The sequence below is a fragment of the Beta vulgaris genome, chromosome 4 (genome assembly GCF_026745355.1).
Source record: "Beta vulgaris subsp. vulgaris cultivar EL10 chromosome 4, EL10.2, whole genome shotgun sequence".
In the NCBI taxonomy this organism is placed as follows: Eukaryota; Viridiplantae; Streptophyta; class Magnoliopsida; order Caryophyllales; family Amaranthaceae; genus Beta; species Beta vulgaris.
In genome coordinates this window covers 5673816-5699760 of record NC_079205.1, presented here as the reverse complement: position 1 = coordinate 5699760, position 25945 = coordinate 5673816, and the positions used below count along the sequence as shown (strand labels likewise).

Sequence of the window (25945 nt, the reverse complement as noted above, 5' to 3'; positions counted from 1 at the left end):
CAGATGATCCAAAATATGATATATGTAATGCTCCAGAGGAGTCTACTATATACCTCTTACGTGATTGCCGAACTGCTAGATGTGTATGGTAAAATTGGATGCCCAACCAACTCCGCTCCATTTTTCCAAGGTACGTTAAAACAATGGTGTTTGAATAATCTGACCTCTAAAGAAGATAGTGATAAGTTGCATTGGGATACTTATTTTGTATCACTCTTTGGTGGATATAGAAATTGAGGAACTGCTTTGTTTTTAATATAAGTAACGAGATTCCATTAGACATTGGTGCATTCCTGCAAATTATGTTTGATGAAATTAAAATGTTTGTTTAACATAGAGGAGGATGATGCTTTGTGGTGAGGAATAAGGGGATCCATGTAACTTGGATTGCATCTCCTATAGGCTGGTATGTCTTAAATTTAGATAGAGCAGCAATACAGGACCTTTGTAGTACCCTGGTTTCAACAATGGCGGTCAATTTGGGTGTTTGTAACTCTTTTCGTGCTGAGATTTATGCTCTTATGGCGAGGTTTGGGGCTAGCTTATAATCTTCAATATAAGCAAGCTAGTTGTACAACTTGATAACATGGCATGTGTTCAAGTGATACAAAGTAATGATCCAAGTAGCGGTGATTGTGCTCATTTGATTAACTATTGTATAAAGATGATGATGAAATTGGGAAGTATTTATTTCACACATCCATCGTGAAGGTAATTGGGCCGTAGACTGGCCTACCAACTACGGGGTGGCTCAACTTCACAAGATTACGATCTTGGAGGATATTACTTTGGTTCTTAGTCGTATTATAGATGAGGATATTAGAGAGGTGGCTTTGCTGCGTCTCATGCCTCCATAATTTACTTTGGTTATTACTTTGTTGGAAAATGGAAACTAATGAACTAACCTTTTTCCCTTCTACTCAAAACAATCCCACCTTTTCGAAATTTGGAAATAATCCCACCTTTATACCCCATCTTCTCAAAATGAGCCTTTTACCGGTTTATAAAATTGGTAACTTGTTTTAGAAGGTCTGATTGGTCTTCCTTCCACTGCCTCCATATTTTCTTATTCTCTCACCTCACCACCCCTACCTCCATAAAAACCACCATATCACCACTAAACCTCCACTCCCACCACGACTAACTCCCGCCAACCCACCCCCGACCACTATCCCACCACAACCCACAACCCCACCTCTTCCCACCACGACTAACTTCCACCAACCACCACCTGACCACTACCCCACCACAACCCACAACCTCACCTCCTCCCACCACGACTATCTTTCCGCCAACCCACCCCCTGACCACTTCCCCACCGCAACCCACAACTCCATCTCGAAACCTCACTAAAACCAACCGAAACCCGTACCCACTTGAAAACCTACCCTAACCCCAGCCAACAAAATCCTGCACATTCCACCCAAAATCTAGTGTCGGTTAGGGTGGCGCGGCGGTGAGGGAGGGGGATCAGGGTTCAGGGAAGGGGAATAGGGAGTAGCTGGTCTACAAGGGAGGGGGATCAGGGTTCAAGGAGGGGGATCGGGGAGCATGGGTTGTGGGACTGCAGGTGGAGAGGAGGGGTTGGGGGTGGGGGTGGGGGTGGGGGATGCCCTTAGGGGGGGTGGTGGTGCCCATGGTGGGAAGAGATAGTGGGAAGAGAGAGATTAAAGGACAAAAAATAAAAAAATAAAAATATAACCTGTTATAAACAAGTTGGAGGTAAAAAGACTTGTTTTAAGAAGATTGAGGTCAAAAGTGGGATTATTGTTTCCAGATCTTCAAAAAGTGGAATTGTTCTGGGCAGAAATGACAAAGGCGGGATTATTAGTTTTTATTTTTCCTAGTTTGTTTGTAGTTTAGTTATTTTTTCTTTTGTTTATTTGTTGGGTTTGCTCCCCTTCTTATGTATCAAAAAGAAAAAAACAACCATGCTTATATATGTGTAAGTTAAAAAGACTTGTTTGAAGAAGATTTAGGTCAAAAGTAGGATTGTTTCCAGATTTTCAAAACGTGGAATTGTTTTGGGCATTATTTAACACTTTTCTTCCAAAGTTTTTTTTTCCTTCTTTTTCTTACTCTCTATTTCTCAATATATTAATTTGCCATTTCTTAATTGTAAATTTAGTCTAAAGAATTTTGACAATTGTGAGAGATTTGAGATTATGGGCAAGATTTAAGTAGGAGTGATGGAAGAATCATAAAGTTATAGGTGAAATTGACGAAAATTAATAGATGAGGCCATGTTGGATTAGAAAAAAGCGAAACATGCTAAATGATAGTGAAACTTAAGAAGTTAGTAAAGTTAAGATGGTAAAATAATTCACTAGGGGGAAAAAAAGGAAGGGCTGCGCTGGAAAGGCTGCGTTTTCTCTAAAACGCAGCCCTTCTTTTATGAAGGGCTGCGTTTTTAAAGAAAACCGTAAGCCTATAAGCCATAAAGGGATGCGTTGTTTAAAAAACGCATTCCTTTATGGGCTTTTTTTTTAAAAAAAATTGAAATGAATTCGCGGGTTTCAAATGTTAAGCGAGCTAGGGTTCTCACAAGGCAATTAATTTCCCTCATTCTCTCTGCTCTCTCACGTTCACCCTCCTCCCTTCTCCTCCTTCTCTCTCACATCCACAACAAACAGAAGAACCCCTCTTCTTCTCTCTCACCCTCGTTCCTCATACTAACACCACCGGCTTCAATTCGTCCTCGTCAATGGTCACCGGCTTCAATTCGCTTTCGTTAACAACCATCGGCTTCGTCGTCGTCAACAACCATGTTTTTTCCGCTCATCTTCAACCACTACAACCATGGCCTCGACGCCAACCACCAAAGCACGACACCACCACATGTCAAACACCAGTCCAGCCACCAACAACTCGAGTTTAGATTGTAATTTTTGAGTTTTTTTTTTCAGATGTAGGTTTGAGTTTGATTTTTGTTTAATTTTCATTTTCGTTTTGTTCCTTTTTTTTCATTTTAGTTCCTTTTTTTTTTTCTGTTCCGCTATTTTTTTTTTTTCATTTGGTTCATTTTTTTTTTCATTTCCATTCCTTTTTTTTTTCGTTATTTTTTCATTTTCGTTATTTTTTTTTCATTTTTAGATCTATATATTTCGACTGTTCTTGTTGTAAATTTCTTGATATATGTAAGAGTAAAAAAATGTCAAAAAAAAAAACATTTTTTTTATTTTTTTTATGGGTTGAAAGGGCTGCGGTTTTGTGCCAAAACCGCAACCCTTCTTTGTACAAAGAAGGGCTGCGTTTTAGGCACAAAACCGCAGCCCTTCCAATATGGAAGGGCTGCGTTTTTGGGCCTCAACCGCAGCCATTCATTTCACAATGAAGGGCTGCGGGTTTGAAAAACATAAGATGAAATGAACTTATTTCCTTGAGTGCTTGTGTAAGATGTTATACATCATAATTTATTGTATAATAAAATTTCACACGTACATAATGGTGCGGACTCCAACAAAATAGCAGGGTCTATACAAATAATGGTATGAATCTGATGTCATTTTCTCATTTATATAATGTCATCTGAGTTTTTTTTTTTTAATACAAAAAGAAGCGATGGTTTATGGTTTATGGTTGTTATACCATAAATTTTGGTGTAACAATTACACCCAATAATTTGAATATTTTCTTAGTAGAATTTTAAAACTAGGAAAATGTAGACACTTAAGGGCCCGTTCGTTATCATTTTTTGTTTTCAGTTTTCAGTTATTTTGAAAATCAAAAACCAAAAACAAGAAATCAAAAAAGTGGTTTTCACTTTTTAGTTGTCAATTTTCAAAATCATCATGTTCCCAATAAATTTGACTAATTTTTTATCATTATAGGACATATATCATATGACTTTGAAAATCACAAAATCAAAAAACAGAAAATCATAGTAATATCGAACGGGCCGTAAATGAATCATTTAAACAAAAAAAATAAATAATAGTTCTCAAAATTGATACTAGTAATAATATAAAGTATAATAAATCTAATAGAAAAAAACCTAATGATTTGGATTGCATAACAACGACCAATTTACACTATTCAGAATATCTCATCTCTTTTTAAAATAGAGAATGTATGGGAAGAAATGACAAGACGATATTGGAATTTAACGTTAGTTGGGTAGTTGTTTCAAACAAATTGACCACAAATTTGCTAATCCAAGATACCAATATAACGTAAGAAATCTAGGACTGCTTTTTTTCTTTGATGGAGATATGTTCCTACTTCATACATAGATAGCTTTCTTGACGTGGCAAATCAAGGCAATGAAGAGCAATGCATTGATCACACAAAGCTCAATCTCGTATCCGAAGTTCTTGACCTTATTCACTTCACATCACTGCTCTCTCTTTCAACTTGCATACTCTACGTAGTAACGTAGCATCCATGAGCAAATTGCTTACACTGTATTCAAATGATAGCTAAAGATTTAAAATGCAGGAAAAAAAAGGTTACCATCATAGACCATATACACGAAAAGTTTCTTCTTTTTTTGACATGGGAAAATTTACATTAAGTAAAAATGGAAGGATGAACCTTTTTTTTTTTGAAGCACAGTCTAACGCTGCTAATACAACCATACATAAAATAGAGGAAAGATAAACTAAAGAAGCTTTATCTTCTCTTACATACTATATCTATCAAACAAAAACAAACTATTACATGTCTAGACCAAATTAGACTTGGCTCGAGCAATGGTAGATAGGATTGGGTTGTATGTCTTGTTAAAGAAGACATGATATGAGAGGGAACCTGTTGAAAGATGACACCTAGACGATCTTCAGAAATAGATTGCTACAACTAAGGGTGCGTTCTATTCAACTTATTGGACCTGAACTTATTGGAACTTATCTGAACTGAACTTATTGAACCTGAACTGAACTTATTGGAACTTATTAAACCTGATTGGACCTGATTGGACCTGATTGGACCTGATTCAACTTATTGGACCTGATTGAACCTGATTGGAACTTATTAGACCTGATTGAACCTGATTGACCTTATTGGACCTTATTGGAACTTATTGACCCTGATTGAAACTTATTAGACCTTATTGGACCTGATTGAAACTTATTAGACCTTATTGAACCTGATTGAAACTTATTTGACCTTATTAGACATTATAATAATTATTATTATTATTATTATTATTATTATTATTATTATTATTATTATTATTATTATTATTATTATTATTATTATTATTATTATTGTTAACCTGATTGATAACATTTATATCTTTCATAGTTATTAATAACGAAAAAATGTTATCTCTAGTTATTTAAAGACGAATTGCAAAATATTGTAATTATAATAATAATAATAATAATAATAATAATTATTATTATTATTATTGTTAACCTTAATTATTTGACCATGATTATAATATTATTCAATAGCAATATGAATAATCAAATAATAGACAATAATACAAGTATAATACTATACATTGTGGTACTTTAATAAAAAAATTCTAATAATAACATAATCAGCTAATAGTAATATGAATAGTAAAATAATAGACATAATACAAATAAATAATAAAATAATAGACATAATACAAATAAATAATAAAATAATATACACTAATACAAGTATAATACTATATAATCATTGTGGTACTTTAATTAAAATTCTAATAATAACATAATCCGCTAATAGTGATATGAAATTATGAATAACAAAATAGTGGACAATAATACAAATGTTTATTAAACATTGACTATTTGGACCTAATTGGACCTTATTAGACCTGATTGGAACTTATTGGACCTTATTAGACCTGATTGGAACTTATTGCACCTGATTGGAACTTATTGCACCTGATTGGAACTTATTGGACCTTATTAGACCTTATTGGAACTTATTGCACTTATTAGACCTTATTGCAACTTATCTGAACTTATCTGAACTTATCTGAACTTATCTGAACTTATTGGACCTGAAACTTAATTTTTTAAGTTGAACAGAACGCACCCTAAGCTAGTAGACCCCAATGTCTATTAGACACTAAATTCAAGGTCCTTGAACATAAACATCTTCCCGAGATTATACTGATTGAAGTAACAAATAAGTCACGTCCTTTGGTGACTTCTGACCCTGCTTGGAGGGTAACCAGAGTTTAATTAGTATCGCGATATTGAAACTCAAATTACGTTGAGGTCAAAACTTGCCCCAAATTAAATTGAAGGGCCTCCCAAAATGCATTTTTTTTAATGTGATGACTCCGAAAGTCATGACATGAACCTGGGGCGTATTATAGTGAATAATTCACCCAAACTGCAGATCCAAAGATTTAACCTTCGAATCTCTAACATATATACAAGATCGAACCACAACAGGATTAAAGTGACAACCTACTCTCATCTTACCCAATACTTGAACACCCCCTACAGTTGCATAATTGGATCTGAATAAACCTAAACTAAAGCTTAAAGAAAGAGTATAAACAAGACAAACGTAACAAGAAAACACACAAAACGTAATACCGCCGTCAACACACTAGTGGAAAAAAGCCCATATGATGTGGTCAAAATCTGGCTTATTGATGCGGTTTTGGTCCTCATCAGATGGGCCCGCATCAGCTCACCAAAAAAAACTGATGCGGTTAAAAACCGCATCAGTATACTCAGAATCTGATGCGGTTTTCCACAATAACCACATCAGATTGTGGGTGTTGAAAAATAAAAAAAGTGCCACGCATCAAGTCTTCATAACAAGCATGAAGTAGCGCCAAATTAAAACAAAGTCAAGCATTTTACTACTAACACAGAACAATTTCACAACAATTTTTCATATAAAATATAATCAATAATTTTACATATATATACAAAATACAGAAAAAAAATTATACATCAAATTAGAAAATGAAATTGTGTACAAAAAATACAAAAATCTAACAAACTTGTAAAAAAATATAAAAACTTATAAAAATATAACATATAAACAGAATCTAAAAGAGAAAGAAAAAAAAATTGAAAACTAAAATACAAAACTAAAACCCTAGATCTATAAAACGATCGACGATGATGAAGAGAATGGTGATTTCGTGCGCGGCGACGAAGCTTAAAAGACAGAGAGTTTTCAACGAACAACGAACGAAGTCGGCGAGCTTTCGATGAACAACGAACACGAATGAAGTCCGACGAATTTTCCGAGCCAAAAATGCGGAAAAAGTAAGTGATATTCGTCGTTTCAGAGAAGGGAGGAAGGAGGAGGGAGGCGTGGGGGCGTAGAGTGAAGAGAGAGAAATGAGATTTAGGTTAGAAATGAGATAAGGGATTTAGGAGGGAGGCGTGATATACTTCATGAAATTTGGGCCGCAGATATTGGGCTGTTTTTTCACTTCATGGGCATATTTTCTGACGCGGTCCAAGAACCGCATCAGATTTTAAACCGGAGCAGTTTTTTTAATCTGATGCGGTTTTTGAGGACCGCATTAGATTTTTTTTTGCCAACTTTCTTTTTTATTTTTTGGTTGCCTTTTCGGATGCGGTTTTACAAAAACCGCATCTGTTACTAAGTGACATATAAGGTTTTTTCCACTAGTGACAGCACCAAACAAGTTTCAAAAACTGTATGTAACCTTCCCGTACCAGCTATTGCTTCCTTAGCGACCCAGTCGAACATACAACAACTAGCACTAACAGGTATAACAGGGAAGGGGACATTATACTCTAAAACTCCAGACTAGAGCACGGTAAGGAGAACCTAGAAACTAACCACTTTGAATTTGAACTGAGGACCGGGAAGGGAAACCCAAAACCTAAAACTTCAAGTACCGAATTGAGGAAACGAGGAGAGGGGACTAAACCTAGATACCTGACAAACTAAAAAGGACGGGAAGGTAAAGCTAGTGGGCACACAATTGATGAAGTTATAGGACGAAACCTAGATTCCCTATGATGGGGCGACGCGGTTGCGGGGAAAGGGTGATGCGACTGCGGGGAAGGGGGATCGAAAACTACAAGGGATATGGAAGGGAGACCGTTGAAAGTTACGAATAAGGGAGGAAGGGGGAGACGTTGGGGAGGACGACGAGGACACGGTGAGCAGGGGGACAACAAGAGGAGGGAAACGAAACGACGTCGTGCTTGTCATGTTAATATTTTTTTCTCATCAATTAATTATTCATCAGTGTTACAAACAAATTTATTCAAACAGACATTTAAAATTGTTTTTGATTTTTTAAATATATTTTTCATAAATCAATATTTAGATTTTTTTGGTTATTTGTTCATCATTATTCAAATATAGTATTGAGAGAATAAAATATAAAGTAGAAGAAAGCTAGCTTGTGCTCAAATAAAGTGGAAGAATTTGTTTATCAGGTTCAATCGTTGAATATTAGTATAATAGAGATTACCGAATAATAATCAACATTTAGATTTTAAATATTATCATTATAATTTTTATTAGTATGGAATTTAAGTTGTTTATTTTATTTCTGATAATGCCAATCAAGTTACATAGTAAATTTAATTTAATGTTTAATTTAAATTTCAAATTCAATTCATTGTTAACTTGTTTAATATAATGATAAGCAGGATTAAAAAAATATTATTTAATATATATGACAATTTAAATTCATTAAGGGGGACATTATCTTCCTCCGCCCTTCACTTACATTTTTTTTTTGAAGTGAACATGCATTCATTAATATGAAGTCATATGATATCTACAATGGGAGTCAGAAACTAAAAAATACAGATCAAATTGAAAGAAATTAATTGTAATATGGCAAAACCACGATCGTTGAGCAGAATTACCCTTCTAAATACCATCTTTCATATCATTGTCTAATGCATCCTTCTACGAGAGGGTCTAGTAACGATCTGATGTAGTTATAATGTAGAACTAGAGTTAATTCAACCGATTGTCCTGCGAAATATTGACCATCATTGCAATCCTGTACAAAATTCGATCTACAGGTCAACCTTAAACTGGAGACAAGTCCAAACCTCACTAACGCATAAAGAAACCAAACTAATGCACCCACCGTGAATGGGGGGACTACAAAACCCATATATGAAACTAAAGCCATTACACATATGAGACTTATTGGAAAATGCGAAGAAACTAAAAAAGAAGATATGTTTTAAATAGAAGATAAGGGGAGAGACAAAAAAGGAAGATTTATTTTTTCGGTTTTTTTCACCAGATACCCTCGAGTTTTCAAAACATTCACTAGGTACCCCCCATGTTTTAATTTCACCAAGTACCCCTAATTTTAATAATAATACACCCAAATTCCCGTAATAATGACTAACGACATTAACCGCAATTAGTCATTAACCCTAATTAACCACTAACCCAAACTCTAACCCGTTACCCCTAATCGTAACCCTACATCATAAACCTAACCCTAACCACCACCCCTGCACCCCTCCACACCCTCCCACCACCAATGCAACCCCCAACCCCACGCAGCCCCTCTCCCTTACCCCCGCCGCCCGCAACCCAAACCCAATTCCCCCACCCTTCCTCCAAATCTGCGCGGCCCATATCCCAAACCCAGTTCCCCTACCCCTTTCCCATCATCGCGCCCCCCTTGATTTTGGAATAGCCCACTCCTCCCTCCACTCCTGCCCGCCACAACACCCCCTTCCATTTTCGAGATCTCCTGGTGAATTTTCGAACAAGCTGCTGCGAAAATCGAAGAATTGGAGGGGCGCAGGGGTGGGGGAGGGGCTGGCAAGGCTGCGAGGGTGGGGGAGTGAGGGTGGGTGGACTGCGGTGAGGGTGGGGTGGGGGAGGGGGTGGTAGTTGGGTGGTTGTGGGATTAGGATTAGGGTTTGAAATTAGGGGTTAAGGTTTGGGTAGGCTTAGAAGTTAGATCTTAGGGTTGAGTTAGGTTAATTAAGGCTAATTAGGGTTTAATGAGATTTAAGACTAACATCGTTAACCCCCGTTAGTCATTAAGAATATGTAGATGTATTTCCAATAAAATGGAGGATAACTAGTTAAATTTGAAAATATAAGGAATATTTGGTGATTTTTTGAAATCTCAAAAATAGTTGATAAAAAAACCCTTTTTTCCCTGAAATACACGCAAGTACAGTCTCAATTCCCTCCTACTTTTTCTCTACAGCCCGCACCAATTCTATCGAGATCCAAAACCTGCTGGGTTCAGTGGCGGATTTACCTCATACCACGCTGGTGCACGTGCACCAGCAATAAAAAAAAAAAAAATTAAAAAAATTTCAAAAAAATCACGCTGGTGGGCTGCAGTCACAAACTTCTTTTCTCTCACTCACAATCGCAGACTTCTTTCTCTCTCATAAAACCTCAAACGTTTTCGTCGCTGCCTTGCTGGCTTGACTGGTTTCGTCCGGCGACCTCACCGGTGGCGCCTTCGTGGTCCATTCGTCACTGCTGGTGGGCTGGTGGCTTCGTCCGTCGTGGGCAGTGGGCGTCTCCGCGTCTGGGCGATTCGTTCGTGGCTTCAAGTACGTGGTCAGAATTCGTGGCTTCAACTCTTCAAGTGGTCGGAAATCAGATTTCTTGGTGGATGACAGTGGCCGGATTTCTTGTTTTACTCTAGGTACATTTAATCTACTCAATTTGCTTGATTTCTTGTTTTACTTTATAGATTAGGGTTTATCAATTTCATGAGAATTGAAAAATAAATTGCAATTTCAGTTGTTATAGGTGTTTATATCAGATTATGTAATGTAGAATTGTTATAAATGTTGATTTGTTGTTGTATTTGGAATTACATTATATTTAAATTGAGTGTTATCACTTTATTGTTGATTTTGTTGATGATAGTTTATGGCTTATGAGTTATGACAAATTGACATGTTTCATTTCATGAGATACATCAAATTTAGTTCAATTGTTACTTGATTTTCAGATTTGATAATGAAGAGAAAACGTACTCCAAACAAAATGCAAAACATTGCTAGTTTCTTCACTAAGAAAAATCCAACTCCAAATTCTCCTCCACATCCAACACAAAGTGAACAAATTTTGTCTCCTCAACTAGCAAGCGAACAACATTCCTCTCCATCACACAATTCAATTCAAAATTCCCCTCAAAATTCTCCTCAAAATTCCCCTCATAATTCCCCTCCAAATTCCCCTCATAATCCTCCTAGCGCTCCGGTCTTTGGTCAAAGACTAAGTGAAATTGATTGCGCCAATCTTCCACAAGACCCAGGATTAAGGAGAAAGATGAGTAATTTTCATAAAAATGATAGAGATTTAGTGAGGAGAACTTACATTGAGAGAAAACCTTGTCAACCCAAAGACTTTCTATTTCCTCAAACACTTATTGCACAAAAAAACCGTCGATTTGTTGCCCAGTGGTTTGAAACATGGAGTTGGCTTGAGTATAGTGTGGAAAAGGATGCTGCCTATTGTTTCGTTTGTTATTTATTCAAGGATGAGAATGCAATTGGAGGTGATGCTTTTGTTAGTGGGGGTTTCAAATCTTGGAATAGATTAGATACGATAAAAAATCATGTCGGGAAACACACGAGTGCTCACAACAAAGCAGTGATAGCCATGGATTTGAAGACTCTTAGTGAGCTTTCAATGAAACTTGTGGAGACGGGATTGTCTGAAACTCACGATAGGGTCTACTTGCTTTTAAAATTGGTGTTACTTCTCCCCGTTGCAACGGCAAGTGTAGAAAGGGTATTTCTGGAATGACGCAAGTGAAAGACAAATTGCGTAATGGTATGGGAGATCAAATGTTGAATGATTGTTTGATTACTTATTTAGAGAATGATTTGTTTTTGAATGTTAGCATGAATGATATTGTAAATCGATATCAAAACATGAAAACTCGTCGTGAGCAATTGTAATCATTTTTACTAGTATTTGGTTGTATTTTTGTAGTATAATTTGGATATTTGGTTTTTCTAGTACTATTTGGTTGTATTTTGTATAATTATTGGTTATATATTTATTTTCTTTTCGATTGAAATTTAGTTTGGAGTATTTTTTATTAAAAATTATTTTGATTTAGTGAACGGTAATTTATGATGAACCACCATTAAAAAATTCCTGGATCCGCCACTGGCTGGGTTCAATACTTTTTCAAATAAATTGAATTGTCATTTGCAAATCTAAATATTTGATCTACTATATTAAATCTAAAAATTCAATGTTTATTGCCACTTTGTCCACTTAGACCTAGCTACTATATGGACATATGGTTAATATATGACCTACTATATGGTTGATGAAGCATATATTTTTGGGGTTGGTATGGAGTCATTAACGTTTTGGATATTGCATTTATTGTGATTTGCATTAGAGGAGGATTTATTTGATTCACATGGATATACTATTAAGTCTATAAATAAAAAAGGACAAAATATCCTCACAGTTGGAGTTGCCAAGACAGCAACTTCATATGACGACGACCTCCAAATCCAACCGTAACTTGGGCACTTTTTTTTTTTTTTTAACAATTGCTTGTTAGTTTATTTTTCGTCGGATTATTTATTATAATAGGATCATTCGTATTTTCTAAATTAGTTTTGTATGCACGTGATATGTATGAAAATAAATAGAAACTAACTTAAAAATTTGATGGAATTGTTGTATACAAATGTTAAAAGAAAAAGTCAAGCAATTCTCTTTCAATATTATTGTTTTCAATATCTGTTCATAGTTTCGAAACTGATTTCATCTAGTCTTTACATATTACCCACACCACCAAACAAATGTAACAAGCATATTTCAAACCCCAAACCTTAAAATTTCTATAAAGTTATTTCACTATCTAATCAATAAATACACTTCAAACAACAATATCTTGATATTGTCACTCTTACAACTAAACGACTCTCCATCTAGTAACACTTTCTTTGTTTTTCTAAATGTAATATTTGCCTTTTTGGTGAGTGTATTAAATAATCAATTGTTGCAACTAAAAAATACAGAGGTGATACTGTGTACATGTATAACTTGCCAGAACCTGATTTTGTCCAAATGTATCTAATAAAATTGTTGCATCTATCTATTAAACAATAATAATTTTTTATTAAATTAAAACTACCAATTAATAATCTCTATTTCATCATGTGTGTAGATTGCCTTTTTTTGGTCCTAAAAGTAGTTGCCCGGAATATTATCTCATAGAAATTGGATAACTAAAATAAGTAATGTTTGAGTTGAGCTTAGACATAGGAATAAACTATAAAGTGTGCATCATTCGTGTGGCTTCCAATGAACCCAAATACTTGTAAATTTCTTAAAACATCTCCTGAATAATACGAGTAAGAACATAAATGGGCCATGGTTGGAGAAATGGCGCTTTCAAGAATCAACAATGCACATGGAGCATTCAACCACACGTGTACCGAACAATTTCTTACCACATGCTACAACATGTGGAGTTGCAGCCCAAATTACAATGGTCCACCATGTATCGTCTATTAAGAATTTTGTCCAAACAAGACAATTCCTTTTATGAGGAAGCTTCAACTTATATAGACCTCATATATTTAGGTAAATTGTTTCATCCCGTCACATATACGACCTCATTCACTATATATATGTACTAGCCTTTTATATACTCGATGCGTGCGTCAATTGTTGGATATGTTTCTAATAAATTTCATCTAAATATAATTTTAGAAGTATGATTTATAATTATTATTGCACAAACTAACATAAAGTGGTTAGAAATTGTAATGAATATTTAGATATAAGGTCTTATAGTCAATTTAATTTTTTTAAAAAAATTAAATAACCATTTTTGAATTGTGTCAAGTTACTTTTTTAATACTTATTTAGTTTAATTTATTATTAGAATTTTGACCCATTCTCAAATTAGGAAAGGATATATTGTAGAAAATTTGACAATCCAATTATATATTTAGTTAAGACAAAAAAACATTATAAAAGGGGACACCATAACTCCCCCCTTGGCTTATATATTAGAATTTTAGATGAATAATGTTATTAAACTATGACCTTTAATATGTATATCTTACCAGTTTTAAAGATTAGGTTTGTCTTTTTAAAAGTGAGGGATGATAAAGAGAATCTCTTTATTAAAGAACTTCTAAAAGGATTTAATCTTATTACCTTGAAGTTACGAAACCTTTATTATTAGGTCAAACTTTACTTAGCTTAGCTTGGTCATTCACTACAGTTCTAGGTATACTAAAGTATGAAATTTCAAATCGCATTCTTTTGTACTATGTCTTTTGCATATGACTATATGAGTGTTGGATGGAAAGTTTAAGTGTGTTGATTCAAACCATAGCATAGGATACAAATTGGATATACTATTTTATTTGAAAGTTATATGAGATGTGCTCCCCTGATTTTAAACTGGCAATTGCGATTTCTCACGGGATGTTTAGCATCCAGTGTTTCTATATGTCATGTTCACAAAAAATTAGATATTATGGTAGTTTATTTTCCTCATTACTTCTGATTAAAATTCTAATCCAATGTTCTGGTGTGTTACTTACATGAATGCAGTATAATTCTAAGAAATAATTTTTTTTAACTAAACTTAATTTGGATAATACTAAACAAAATTGTAAGCCGTTGCTGAGAATTTCGTTTACTTATACTTGATAGCAACTTTATGGATATGCGCCATCATGCAATGCTGATGTTTTGATTCTTTATTCTCTAAATCCTTATGTTTTCTGTTTTATTAATGCAGCTGAGCATTGGAAAACAATGGAAGAAGTTTTGTTATGACAGACGTGAGGGAGAAACAAATAATGAATGCAAAACAATAAAAATCAGACAACAGATTTACGTGGTTCACCAATTTCGCTACGTCCACGGGCAGAGAGAATATTTTATTATGTGAGGAATAACAGATTACAGAGAGAATTAAGTCTAATTCGTCGTATAAAACAATTAGGTTAATGACCTATTTATACTCCCGCGTCAAAAACGAGTTTTCCGGACAAAACGCCGAACCGCCCGACCGGGAGGGATTTCGCTTTTCCAAAACAACTTGCGCTCCCGATTGAAAGTGCCCGGGCGAGATCCACCCGACCTACCCGGGAGAGGCGCAAGACGAAAATTTTTCGTCAGTTCTTCGTAAAACAGTCATAACTTTCTCGTTCTCAGCGGAATTGGGGATATGACCTATCGTTGGAAAGCTCTTGGAATAAGCGATCACCTCCAATTTGAATCACATCAGAAACATTTATATATTGAGAGATATGTGCATTCAAAGTTAGCATTATGTCATCCCTTAGCTTTTTCAGGAATTCTACCATACACCTTCAAGGCACTATTCTTACAAATCTCCACCTTGACTCGAATCCTCTCACAATAAGCCAGAAAACAGATGTATTGACCACAACGCCCAGAATCTCCCTATAACAGACTTGTCCCAAAAGATAACCAGACCAGATTAGTCCCTAAGGACCCCAGATTGCCCCAAGGGGGTAACTAACAATCACGAACATTGAGTAAGTCCAAACAATGTTAAAACTTACTCTGCAAAATCGGCTTGGTGAACATATCAGCAGGATTATCAGCAGTTCCTACCTTCTTCACCTTAATTCTAGTCTCACTCCTCAAGAAATCATATCTCACATCAATATGCTTAGTCCTCTCAGAAGGTGAAAACCCTTCCTTCTTCTTGACGACCCATTTGCATGTAACTATCTTCCTCTCCTTAGGACGTTTGACTAGCTCCCAATTCTGATTCTTACCCAAAGACTCCATCTCATCTCCCATTACAGCGAGCCATTGAACAGACTCGCTTCCGTAAACAACTTCTTTATAGGTGGATCGCTCATGATTTTCAACCTCCACCTCCTCAGCAACCTATAGTGCATAGGCAACCATGTCTTCAAAACCATACCCCTTTGGAGGCCCCACACCAACTCTTCTAGCTCTATCAAGTTCTATGCGTGGTTGATGTACTTCAAATGTGGTTGGCTGATAACTAGAAGACTCTTCAGTAGCACCATGTTGATCTTCTCCACCTTGAAGTTGTGATTCACTCTCAGCTTGCATAGAGTGACTTGCAGCTCCACCTGTTTATCAACATCACTACTAACAAACACCATAGTGGACTTCACATGAGAGTTAAGCATAGAATTTTCATCAAATATTACACTTCTACTAAGTATAACATGACTCTCAAAAGGTAACCAGATTCTATAGCCCTTAACTCCACTTCCAAAACCCACAAATACACCCTTCTTAGCTCTAGGTTCTAACTTACCCTCATTTACATGATAATAAACAATAGAAAAAAAAACTCTCAATAGAGAATAATCTGCAGGCTTACAAGACCACACCTCATAAGGTGTTTTACAGTCAATACCTATGTGAGGTCCACGGTTGATCAAATAGCAAGCTGTACTCACAACTTTTGCCCAAAATCTCCTACCTAACCCAGCATTTGAGAGCATGCACCTCGCTCTCTCCTACAGTGTCTGATTCATGCGTTCTGCAAGTCCATTTTGTTGTGGCGTATTTCTAACAGTATGATGGCGAGCAATCCCTTCATTCTTGCAGAACTAATCGAACTCAGACCAACAAAACTCCAGACCGTTTTAAGTACGCAACCTTTTGACCTTCCTTTCAACTTGATTTTCCACTAAGACCTTCCACTGCTTGAAATTCTTGAAAGCATCACTTTTGTGTTTCATCATAATTACCCAAGTCATTCTTGAATAATCATCGATTATCGACATAAGATACCTGTGACCTCCAATACATGCAACTCAGGAAGGTCCCCAACAACCAGAATGGATATAATCAAGAGTACCTTTCGTTGTATGAACTGCCTTTGGAACTTGCTACGATGAAGCTTCCCAAACACACAGTGTTCACAAAACTCTAGATCCTGCACCTTGTGCCCACATAGAAGATCCCTCTTTGACAGAATTTGCATCCCTCTTTCACCCATGTGCCCAAGTCTCATATGCCACAACTTGGTCAACTCCTCCTTGTGAATCTCAGATGATGCAACAGCAGCAGAACCTGTCACAGTAGAACCTTGAAGAATATATAAGGTATCATTTTTAATACCTTTCATAACCACCTTTGAACTTTTCTAGAAACTCATAACTCCACCTTCACCTTGAAAACTTAAACCCCATGCTATCAACAAGACTCAAAGATATCAGATTCTTTGTCATTAGTGGAACATGCCTAACTTCGTTTAAGGTACAAAATGTACCATCATGAGTCCTCACCCTATAGAGCCTATTCCAACTACTTTGCAGCAACACTGTTGGCCATATAAACATTACCCCATCTATCTGCTCATAAGTTGAAAACCACTCCCTGCATGGACTAATATGATATGATGCCACAGAATCGAGAACCCACACATCCCTATAATGTGACTGGTTATTAACAACTAGGGCCAGATCTTCCTCAGAATTACCTTCAGTTTCTGCCAGAGCAGCATAACCTTCATTCTTGTCCGGCTACTTATTTTTCTTAGGACATTCATTTTTCCAACACCCCTTTTCCTTACAGTAATTACAAACATCAGTAGTTTTAGGACCCTTAGAATTATTTTTACCAAATTTCTTTTGTCCCGTACCCCCAGTAACTACTAATCCAAATGCCTGATTTTCTGTACTAAAACAAGATGCCTGATGACGGACCTCTCTAGTATGAAGAGCAGATCTTACTTCTTTTAACGACATACTATCTTTCCCAACAATAAAAGAATCCGCAAAATTCTCATATGATACAGGCAAAGATACTAATAACATTAAAGCAGCATCCTCATCATCTACTTTAACATCAATATTTCGCAGATCTAGCAAGATAGTATTCAGTTTCTCTAAGTGATCCCTTAGACACGTACCTTCCTGCATACGCAGGCTGAACAGACGTTGCTTCAAAAGCAACTTGTTGGTTAGAGATTTCGTCATGTATAAACTCTCTAACTTCAACCACAGACCAGCAGTTGTTTCCTGCTCTCCAACTTCAGTAATTATGTCATCAGACAGACATAACATAATTGTTGAATGCGCCTTTTCCTCCAGAAATTCCATCTCAGCGGTGATCGAATCCGTTGACTTCTTTGCCAACAGCGCCCATAACCCATGTTGCTTCAGTAAAGCCCGCATCTTGATTTGCCACAGATTGAAACTATTCCTCCTAGTGAATTTATCAATCTTCACATTCATCCCAGACATCTTTCTCATACAGATCAAACACAAAGCTCTTGATACCAATTTGTTATGACGACAGACGTGAGAGAGAAACAAATAACGAATGCAGAACAATGAAAATCAGACAACAGATTTACGTGGTTCGCCAATTTGGCTACGTCCACGGGAAGAGAAAGAGAATATTTATTATGTGAGGAATAACAGATTATAGAGAGAATTAAGTCTAATTCGTCGTATAAAACAATTAGATTAATGACCTATTTATACTCCCGCGTCAAAAACACGTTTTTCGGACAAAACGCCGAACCGCCCGACCTGTCGAGGCGAAATCCGTCGGTCGGACAGATTTCGCTTTTCCAAAATAGCTTGAGCGCCCGATTGAAAGTGCCCGGGCGAGATCCGCCCGACCTACCCGAGCGAGGGGCAAGACGAAATAGTTTCGTCAGTTCTTCGTAAAACAGTCATAACTTTCTCGTTTCTCAGCGAAATTGGGCATATGACTTGTCGTTGGAAAGCTCTTGGAACAAGCTATCACCTCCAATTTGAATCACATAAAAAACAATTTATAGATTGAGAGATATATACATTCAAAGTCAGCCTTATGTCATCCCTTAGCTTTGTTAGGCATTCTACCAAACACCTTCAAGGCACAATTCAAGGCACTATTCTTACAAGTTTCTTGATTACAATGAGAATATCAGTTTCATTTTTCATGTAAGCTGCAAATTTTTATTTGTATCTTTCCTTAAATTCACTTGTAAAATGTTATGATGAAATAAGAGCGTATGTATGCTTTCAGGATGACGCAAAGAAGCACAAATGGTTACCAAGAATCGCTACAATTGTTGAGTTGTATAATGCTGTAATTTCTCGAGGACTGTTGATTATCTCTATTCTTAGTCTCATTTTTTTTCATTAATGATGAAGATAACGACTTAGGTCTTATTACAAATTTTGTGATTGCAAAATTGAGGAACGCCTAAGAGGAAAGAGAGAAGGAGATAATGCAAAGTTGAATAGAGCAAGAGTTTGAAGCTTGTGAAAAACCTTTTACTAAATATTCTTAGATTTAATGTTATGTGTTACTTCGGTCTTACTTCTTCCACCTATCATAAAATTCATATGTAGCTATAATTATTGGGAAATCTCAATGCTTACAAGACTTCCATACATTTTATTGTATTTTTGGATTAAAGAACAAAAGAAAAGTAAAATTTAGGATCTTGAGTTTTTTTACCAAATGTATTCAGCCTGCTCATGTTGTAATGCTTGCACCATTTTATTTATTAATTGATTTGTTCATAATGGGTTCCAATGATAATACATCCAGTCATTAGCATGTTATTTGTGTAAATACATAAAGGCTATTTATCAAACATTGTTATCAATCTAGCTATTCCTAGCCTTATGCGTGTGACCTAGTCTCTAGTAGCATTAAACATGGGGAATAATACATGAGGACTACTTGATTAAGCAATGGCTTCAACACTAATAACTCCAACCATCTGTCGACGCTTAAGTAATTACCCTAAGCATCTAGCATGAACTCTCGCTCTATACCAACATAGATACTCGGGGTGAATTAAGGTCTCAAGTCAGCTAATAGTTAAAGTCAAATTCCAATCTCTTGTCAACCTAGCATGACTACCCCAAGAATACCAACATACGCTTGATTAATTATGATTGCAAATATTAACATGCAAAAACTATGAAAATATATACATGAGTGAGACTAAATTTTCAAGAGTAAAATCACAACTATCACAATTATTAGAAGATTACATACATGTTTTGTATAAAGCGTGTGCTACTTAAGACCCTCAATAATGCTACCATATATATTAATTCGGATTATTTTTCCTACAATCATTGTAAAATTTACGTGGTACAACTTAATTATTGCAACCAATCGAAATATTTTAAAAGTTCTTTTGATTTTTCTTGAATGCTTCCCGCTATTTTTTCGTGGTTGAGAAAGGAATGTATTCACTTGTGGAATAGCTGTTGTATGGGGATACTAATCCTGAAAAAACATTAATCAATTGTGTTTTTCTATGGCCAGTTACTCTCTCCCAATATTCTGGTTTTTGGCATACCCTATACCCTTAACACACTCTACCTTTCTTCTACATACCACGTAAGTGCTTTGACAAGTGCCCATAAAATCTTTGAAAGATCTACTATTACTCTTAGGGCATGCTTAAAGTGGAGTTAATAATTGTTTACCGAAAAAAAAAAAAGTGGAGTTAATAAATTAAAGGAGTAATAAAAGTCAAACTACCTAATAAAAGAAAAATGAAGGTGAATTGAGATGATTGTAATGGCGATGATGTAGTATTGTTGTGATAAGAAGGAGAGAAGAAAAAGCTATTACCCTCCAAATGAGGGTAACAATTACTCGAGCGGGTGGTGGGTAACTATTACCCTCATAAGGAGGGTAACAATTTTCCTATTAATTCCCTTTTCTTCTTCCCAACATAAGCTTATCATCTTTATCACTTTTTCATCTGTTCATAATCACATTTAACCACCTTGTAAATACTCTTTGATTTGACTTTTATTACCCCTTAATGCATTATCCTCAATTCAAACATTCCCTTAGGATCTCTAATCACTATCTAATTAAGTCTTAAAAAAGCCCCTTCCTTCATATATACTAGCCTTCTATGCACGCGATGTGTGTGTCGATTATTTGGGTATGTTCTTAATAAATTTAATCTAAATATAATTTTAGAAGTGTGATTTATAATTATTGTTGTACAAACTAATGTAAAATGCTTAGAAATTGTAATGAATATTTAGATGTAAGGTCTTATAGTCAAATTGATTTTGTAATTTTTTAAAATTAAATAACCATTTCTTTCATTGTGTCAAGTTACTTTGTTAATGCTTATTTAGTTTAATTTATCATCATTAGAGTTTTGACCACATCTTTAAATGAGGAAAGAATATATTGTAGAAAATTTGAATATCCAATTATATATATAGCTAAGGACAAAAAAGACTTTTTAAAGGAGACATCATAGCTCCCCCTTGGCTCATATAATAGAGATAAAAAAAACCTAAATCCCCTAACACTACAAAAAAAAGCTTATATAGCGACGGATATATATCCGTTTCTAATTTAGAGACGGATTTTTTAAATCCGTCTCTAAATTAGAGACGGATTTTTAAATCCGTCTCTAACTTTAGGGACGGATTTTAAAAATCCGTCCTAAATTAGAGACGGATTTAAAAATCCGTCTCGAAATAAATTTAGAGACGGATTTTGAAAATCCGTCCCTAAAGTAGAGACGGATTTGAAAATCCGTCCTAAAGTTAGAGACGGATTTAAAAAATCCGTCTCTAAATTTACATATGAATATTTTATTCCACCTATTTAATTTAGAGACGGATTTTCAAAATCCGTCTCTAATTTAGAGACGGATTTTCAAAATCCGTCTCTAATTTAGGGACGGATTTTTAGAATCCGTCTCTAATTTAGGGACGGATTTTTAAAATCCGTCTCTAAATTTAGAGACGGATTCTAAAAATCCGTCTCTAAATTCAAAATACGAATATTTTATTGCGCTTCTTTAATTTAGGGACGGATTTTAGAAATCCGTCTCTAATTTAGAGACGGATTTTCAAATCCGTCCCTAAATTAGAGACGGATTTTAAAAATCCGTCTCTAATATTTCTTCTACATATTACCAATATTATGTATAAAGTATACAAGTTGTATTTGGTGTAGTTGGTTGGAGCTTCTTCTCGTTTCTTTGAGGTTACAAGTTCGATTCCTACGAACAGCGATTCTTGCGACTGTGGAGTCTTCTTATCCTTTCCCTTGTAGAGCTGAACCGGGTTTTACTTAGGGATATTCCTAAATGGTAATGAGATCAACTTGAACTAGGTAGGTAATAATAGGTGATTAAATATAATCATGATAATATTAGGAACTATCGTGTTGTTAATTTCGTTTATATATTTTTTTTTTATTCAGCGAGTTTAGAGACGGATTTCCAATATCCGTCTCTAAACTTAGAGACGGATTTCCAAAATCCGTCTCTAAGTTTAGAGACGGATTTCCAAAATCCGTCTCTAAGCTTAAAGACGGATTTAAAAAACCCGTCTCTAAATTTAGAGACGGATTTCCTAAATCCGTCTCTAAGCTTAGAGACGGATTTCCAAAATCCGTCTCTAAACTTTAGAGACGGATTTTTAAAATCCGTCTCTAACTCGAATTAGCGACAAGGGTTTTAGAGAGGGACAATACCCGTCTCTAAATCCGTCTCTAAGCCCATATAGCGACGGATTTGACCTATTTAGGGACGGATTTTGTCCGTCTCTAAATGGACTTTTTTTTTTGTAGTGTAATATATCTAACAGGATTAGAGTCTAAGAAAAGAAAATTTCTTCTTTATTGGTTTATACAAAATAGTAGTAATAATTATACATATTTGGTATTTTGAGTGATTATTACGACTCGTATCCTCTCATTATAACTTAATTTTCAGGTACTTTGATCAGGATTACTAGATTAGCTCAACAATTAATTATTTTCATTTTTTTGAATTGTGGTATAAAAAAACAAAATCAAATATTGTTTAATAATGTCGAAACCACTTGTTTGGGCTCATTTCTTGGACCAGCCCACCTATGACAACATTACTAAAATATCCCTACATCTAGGGAAGACAATCCTCCATCAGCTGGAGCTAACTGAAATACCATCGTTTTTTGGAGGTCTCATCCTCTATAAATAGCGGTGTCTCATCTATCATCAGAAAAAGCAATTCTGCAAAATCTAGAGCATCTCTCTCTACAATAATCACTTTCTCTCTCTACCTGAATCATTTACTGACTTGAGCGTCAGAGGGGCAATCCCGGGACCACCCATGAGGTACTCTAACCTTATTTTGCAAGATTTCGACGTACGGATAACGGAGCTCAGGCGTATCTTCTTGGGGCCCACATCAAGTCTCTCAGCACATATTAGCATCCTTAATTTCTTGGCAGAAATAATTTGGCGTCGTTTATGGGGATAGTACAAAAAGTTACTTCGCCACCACTCAGCAAGATTCATTCCACTGCCACTCAGCAAAAACCCACCTCATTGTTGCTGAGCAATGGCCCCAACGAAGCAGACATGCTCCCAAACAAATCGTTCTATAAGAGCTAGCGCTCAAGCATCCCATATGCACCCATAGTGCTATCCCTCTATCCCAATGAGGATTCCACCCCAATGGGAAATTTATCGCGAAGTCGGTTATCCCGCGAAATCGGGTGAAATATAAGCAGCTGACCCTCCACCCATAACTACAACATACAACACCTTGATTGTAGCTCATCTTCAACTAACTCTCCAGCAAAGGCAGATGAGTATAGTTTCTACTCGTCATAAAGAGATCATTCGTCCCTCCCGAGATGCTCAGCCTAACCGGCTGGGACCTAAACAGAGGGTAGGATCGCGTCAACCTTCTCAGCCAAGCAACCTACTCACGCCTAAGCAACCTACTCACGCCTTTTCAAGGTCCTCTAGAAACATGTTATCACTAGGAAGAATTTGTATCGAAGCACACAACTCATAAAGACAGATCCGAACAAGGGGTGTGGTGACTCAGAACCGCAAAACCCTTCCAGAATAAGCGGCACCCTCCAGTTTATGGTACAGTTCCGCCAGAGGTGCCTACTCATCAAAGGGACCGACTCATCAACGGTACCTACTCATTCAAGGTACCCACTTATCCTTAGGTGCTCACTCAATTGGAGCATCTACTCGGCCCTAGATGCCTACTCAACCAAGGCGAAATTTTTCTCAGCCTTAAAGGCTCATTATAAAAAATCTTACGTCACCCAGATCGATCAAGGAAAACAAAGTAAATACCTTGAAGACTTTCGAGATCACTATGGAGAGATTGTTAGCCCCCGAGTTGGTGCATTACCCTTCTCGGCCTTGTCAGGGGGCTAAACACATAGCCTAAATTTGGCTAAGTATCTCAACACCCAACTCGAGAGACTTGAGGGCCAACTCGGAGAATAAAGTCAGTCTAGTTCAGTCCCCTAGCAAAATCAAATGGACATCGTTGAGTCCACTCGGGAAATTTGGGGCTCCTCCCCAACTCGGGGATTATGTATCTTCCCAACTCAAGAATTTCATCTCGGTTCGCTCATGAGGCTCACCTAGCACGGCCTCAAAAAACATAACATTTGGGGCTCTTGCACATCAGGGAACCAAGAAATATGGCTTAATCTTGAACCCTCCCCCCTCCGAGGACCGGCATGGCATCCCCCGACCAGGAGACTGTCTCAATTTTCGCTGGACGACCGCTTAGGAAGGAACAAGCTGCCCTATCCGATCATCATCCAGTGTGGGGATAATTGCTTGAACCCCTGAGCTGGTCCAATGAATACACTCGATAGAGGTATGATGACGTTCTTCATCCCCCGAGTCAAGAACTTCTCCAACGACATACAATCATGGAGAAACTGCCGACATACAATCATGGAGAACCCCCCGGCCACCTTATCCTAAAAACGGCTAAGTATCAACAATCGGACCTACTCGGGATACGAGCAGCATCGTAGAACTCCTCGGGAAACATGGGGCTCACTAGCCCTCTCGAGTCGAGAAGCTCGCTCATTGGCATCTCCTCGGTCATAACAGGAGCATCCTACTAACTTGCCGAAATCAGGCTAATCACCTCCCTCAACCACTTGGGGATCATAAGCCCCCAACGTGCCGAGGAGCGTCCAACCGTCCATGACCTCACTCAGCATCTCGACGAGCGTCCATGACCTCCCTCAACATTAAAAGGAGCGTCCTACTAATTTAGCCGAAATAAGGCTAAGGACCTCGCTCAGCATCTCGAGGAGCGTCCATGAACTCTCTCAGCATCTCGAGGACCGTCACTCAAATACTTAGCCAAAATAAGGCTAAGGACCTCCCTTGGCCACTTGGGGCTCATAAGCCCCCAACGTGCCAAGGAGCGTTAATGACTTCCCTTAGTATTTTGAGGAGCGCTACTCAAATACTTAGCCAAATTCAAGCTAAGTACTTCATTATTGGCACCCACTCGGACAGCATGGGGCTCATAAGCCCATCATCCGAGTGGCATCCGACCCACTCGACCACTAGGAGACCCCATCTCCTTTAACGAGTCGTTCTCATACTTGGCCAAATTCAAGTTAAGTAATTCATTGGCACCCACTCGGACAACATAAGGCTCATTAGCCCCTCATCCGAGTGGCGTCTGACCCACTCGGCCACTAGAAGACCCCTCTCCTTTAACGAGTTGCTCTCATACTTGGTCAAATTCAAGCTAAGTACTTCATTGGCACCCAATCGGACATCATAGGGATCATTAGCCCCTCATCCGAGTGGCGTCCGACCCACTTGGCCACAAAGAGACCCTCTCTCCTTTGACGAGTCGCTCTCATACTTAGCCAAATTCAAGCTAAGTACTTCGTCGGCACCCACCCGGACAGCATGCAGCTCATTATTTCTTCTTCCAAGTGGCGTCCGACCCACTCGGCCACTAGGAGACCCCCTCTCGTTTGACGAGTCGCTCTCATACTCAGCCAAATTCAAGCTAAGTACTTCGTCGGCACCCACTCGGACAGCATGGGGCTCATTAGCCCCTCATCCCAGTGGCGTCCGACCAACTCCGCCACTAGGAGACCCCTCTCCTTTGACGAGTTGATCTCATGCTTAGCCAAATTCAAGCTAAGTACTTCGTCGGCACCCACTCGGACAGCGTGGGGCTCATTAGCCCCTCATTTGTGTGGCGTCTGACCCACTCGGCTAATTAGAGCCGCTCGGCACAAGGAAGCCCAACAGGACAAGGAGCCAGCCAACACAAGGACCTACTCGGCCAGGGCACTCG

At 37.2% G+C, this 25945-nt stretch overlaps 1 protein-coding gene across 1 annotated transcript; it reads left to right on the top strand.

Annotated features, from left to right (window-relative positions):
- The first annotated feature begins 10352 nt into the window (after positions 1-10352).
- LOC125496442 (uncharacterized) lies at positions 10353-11821 on the top strand. The gene is made up of 2 exons (XM_048641893.2): positions 10353-10540; positions 10853-11821. The coding sequence occupies exon 2, from the start codon at positions 10861-10863 to the stop codon at positions 11650-11652; it is 792 nt and encodes a 263-aa protein (XP_048497850.2). The 5' UTR covers positions 10353-10540; positions 10853-10860; the 3' UTR covers positions 11653-11821.
- The last annotated feature ends 14124 nt before the right edge of the window (positions 11822-25945 follow it).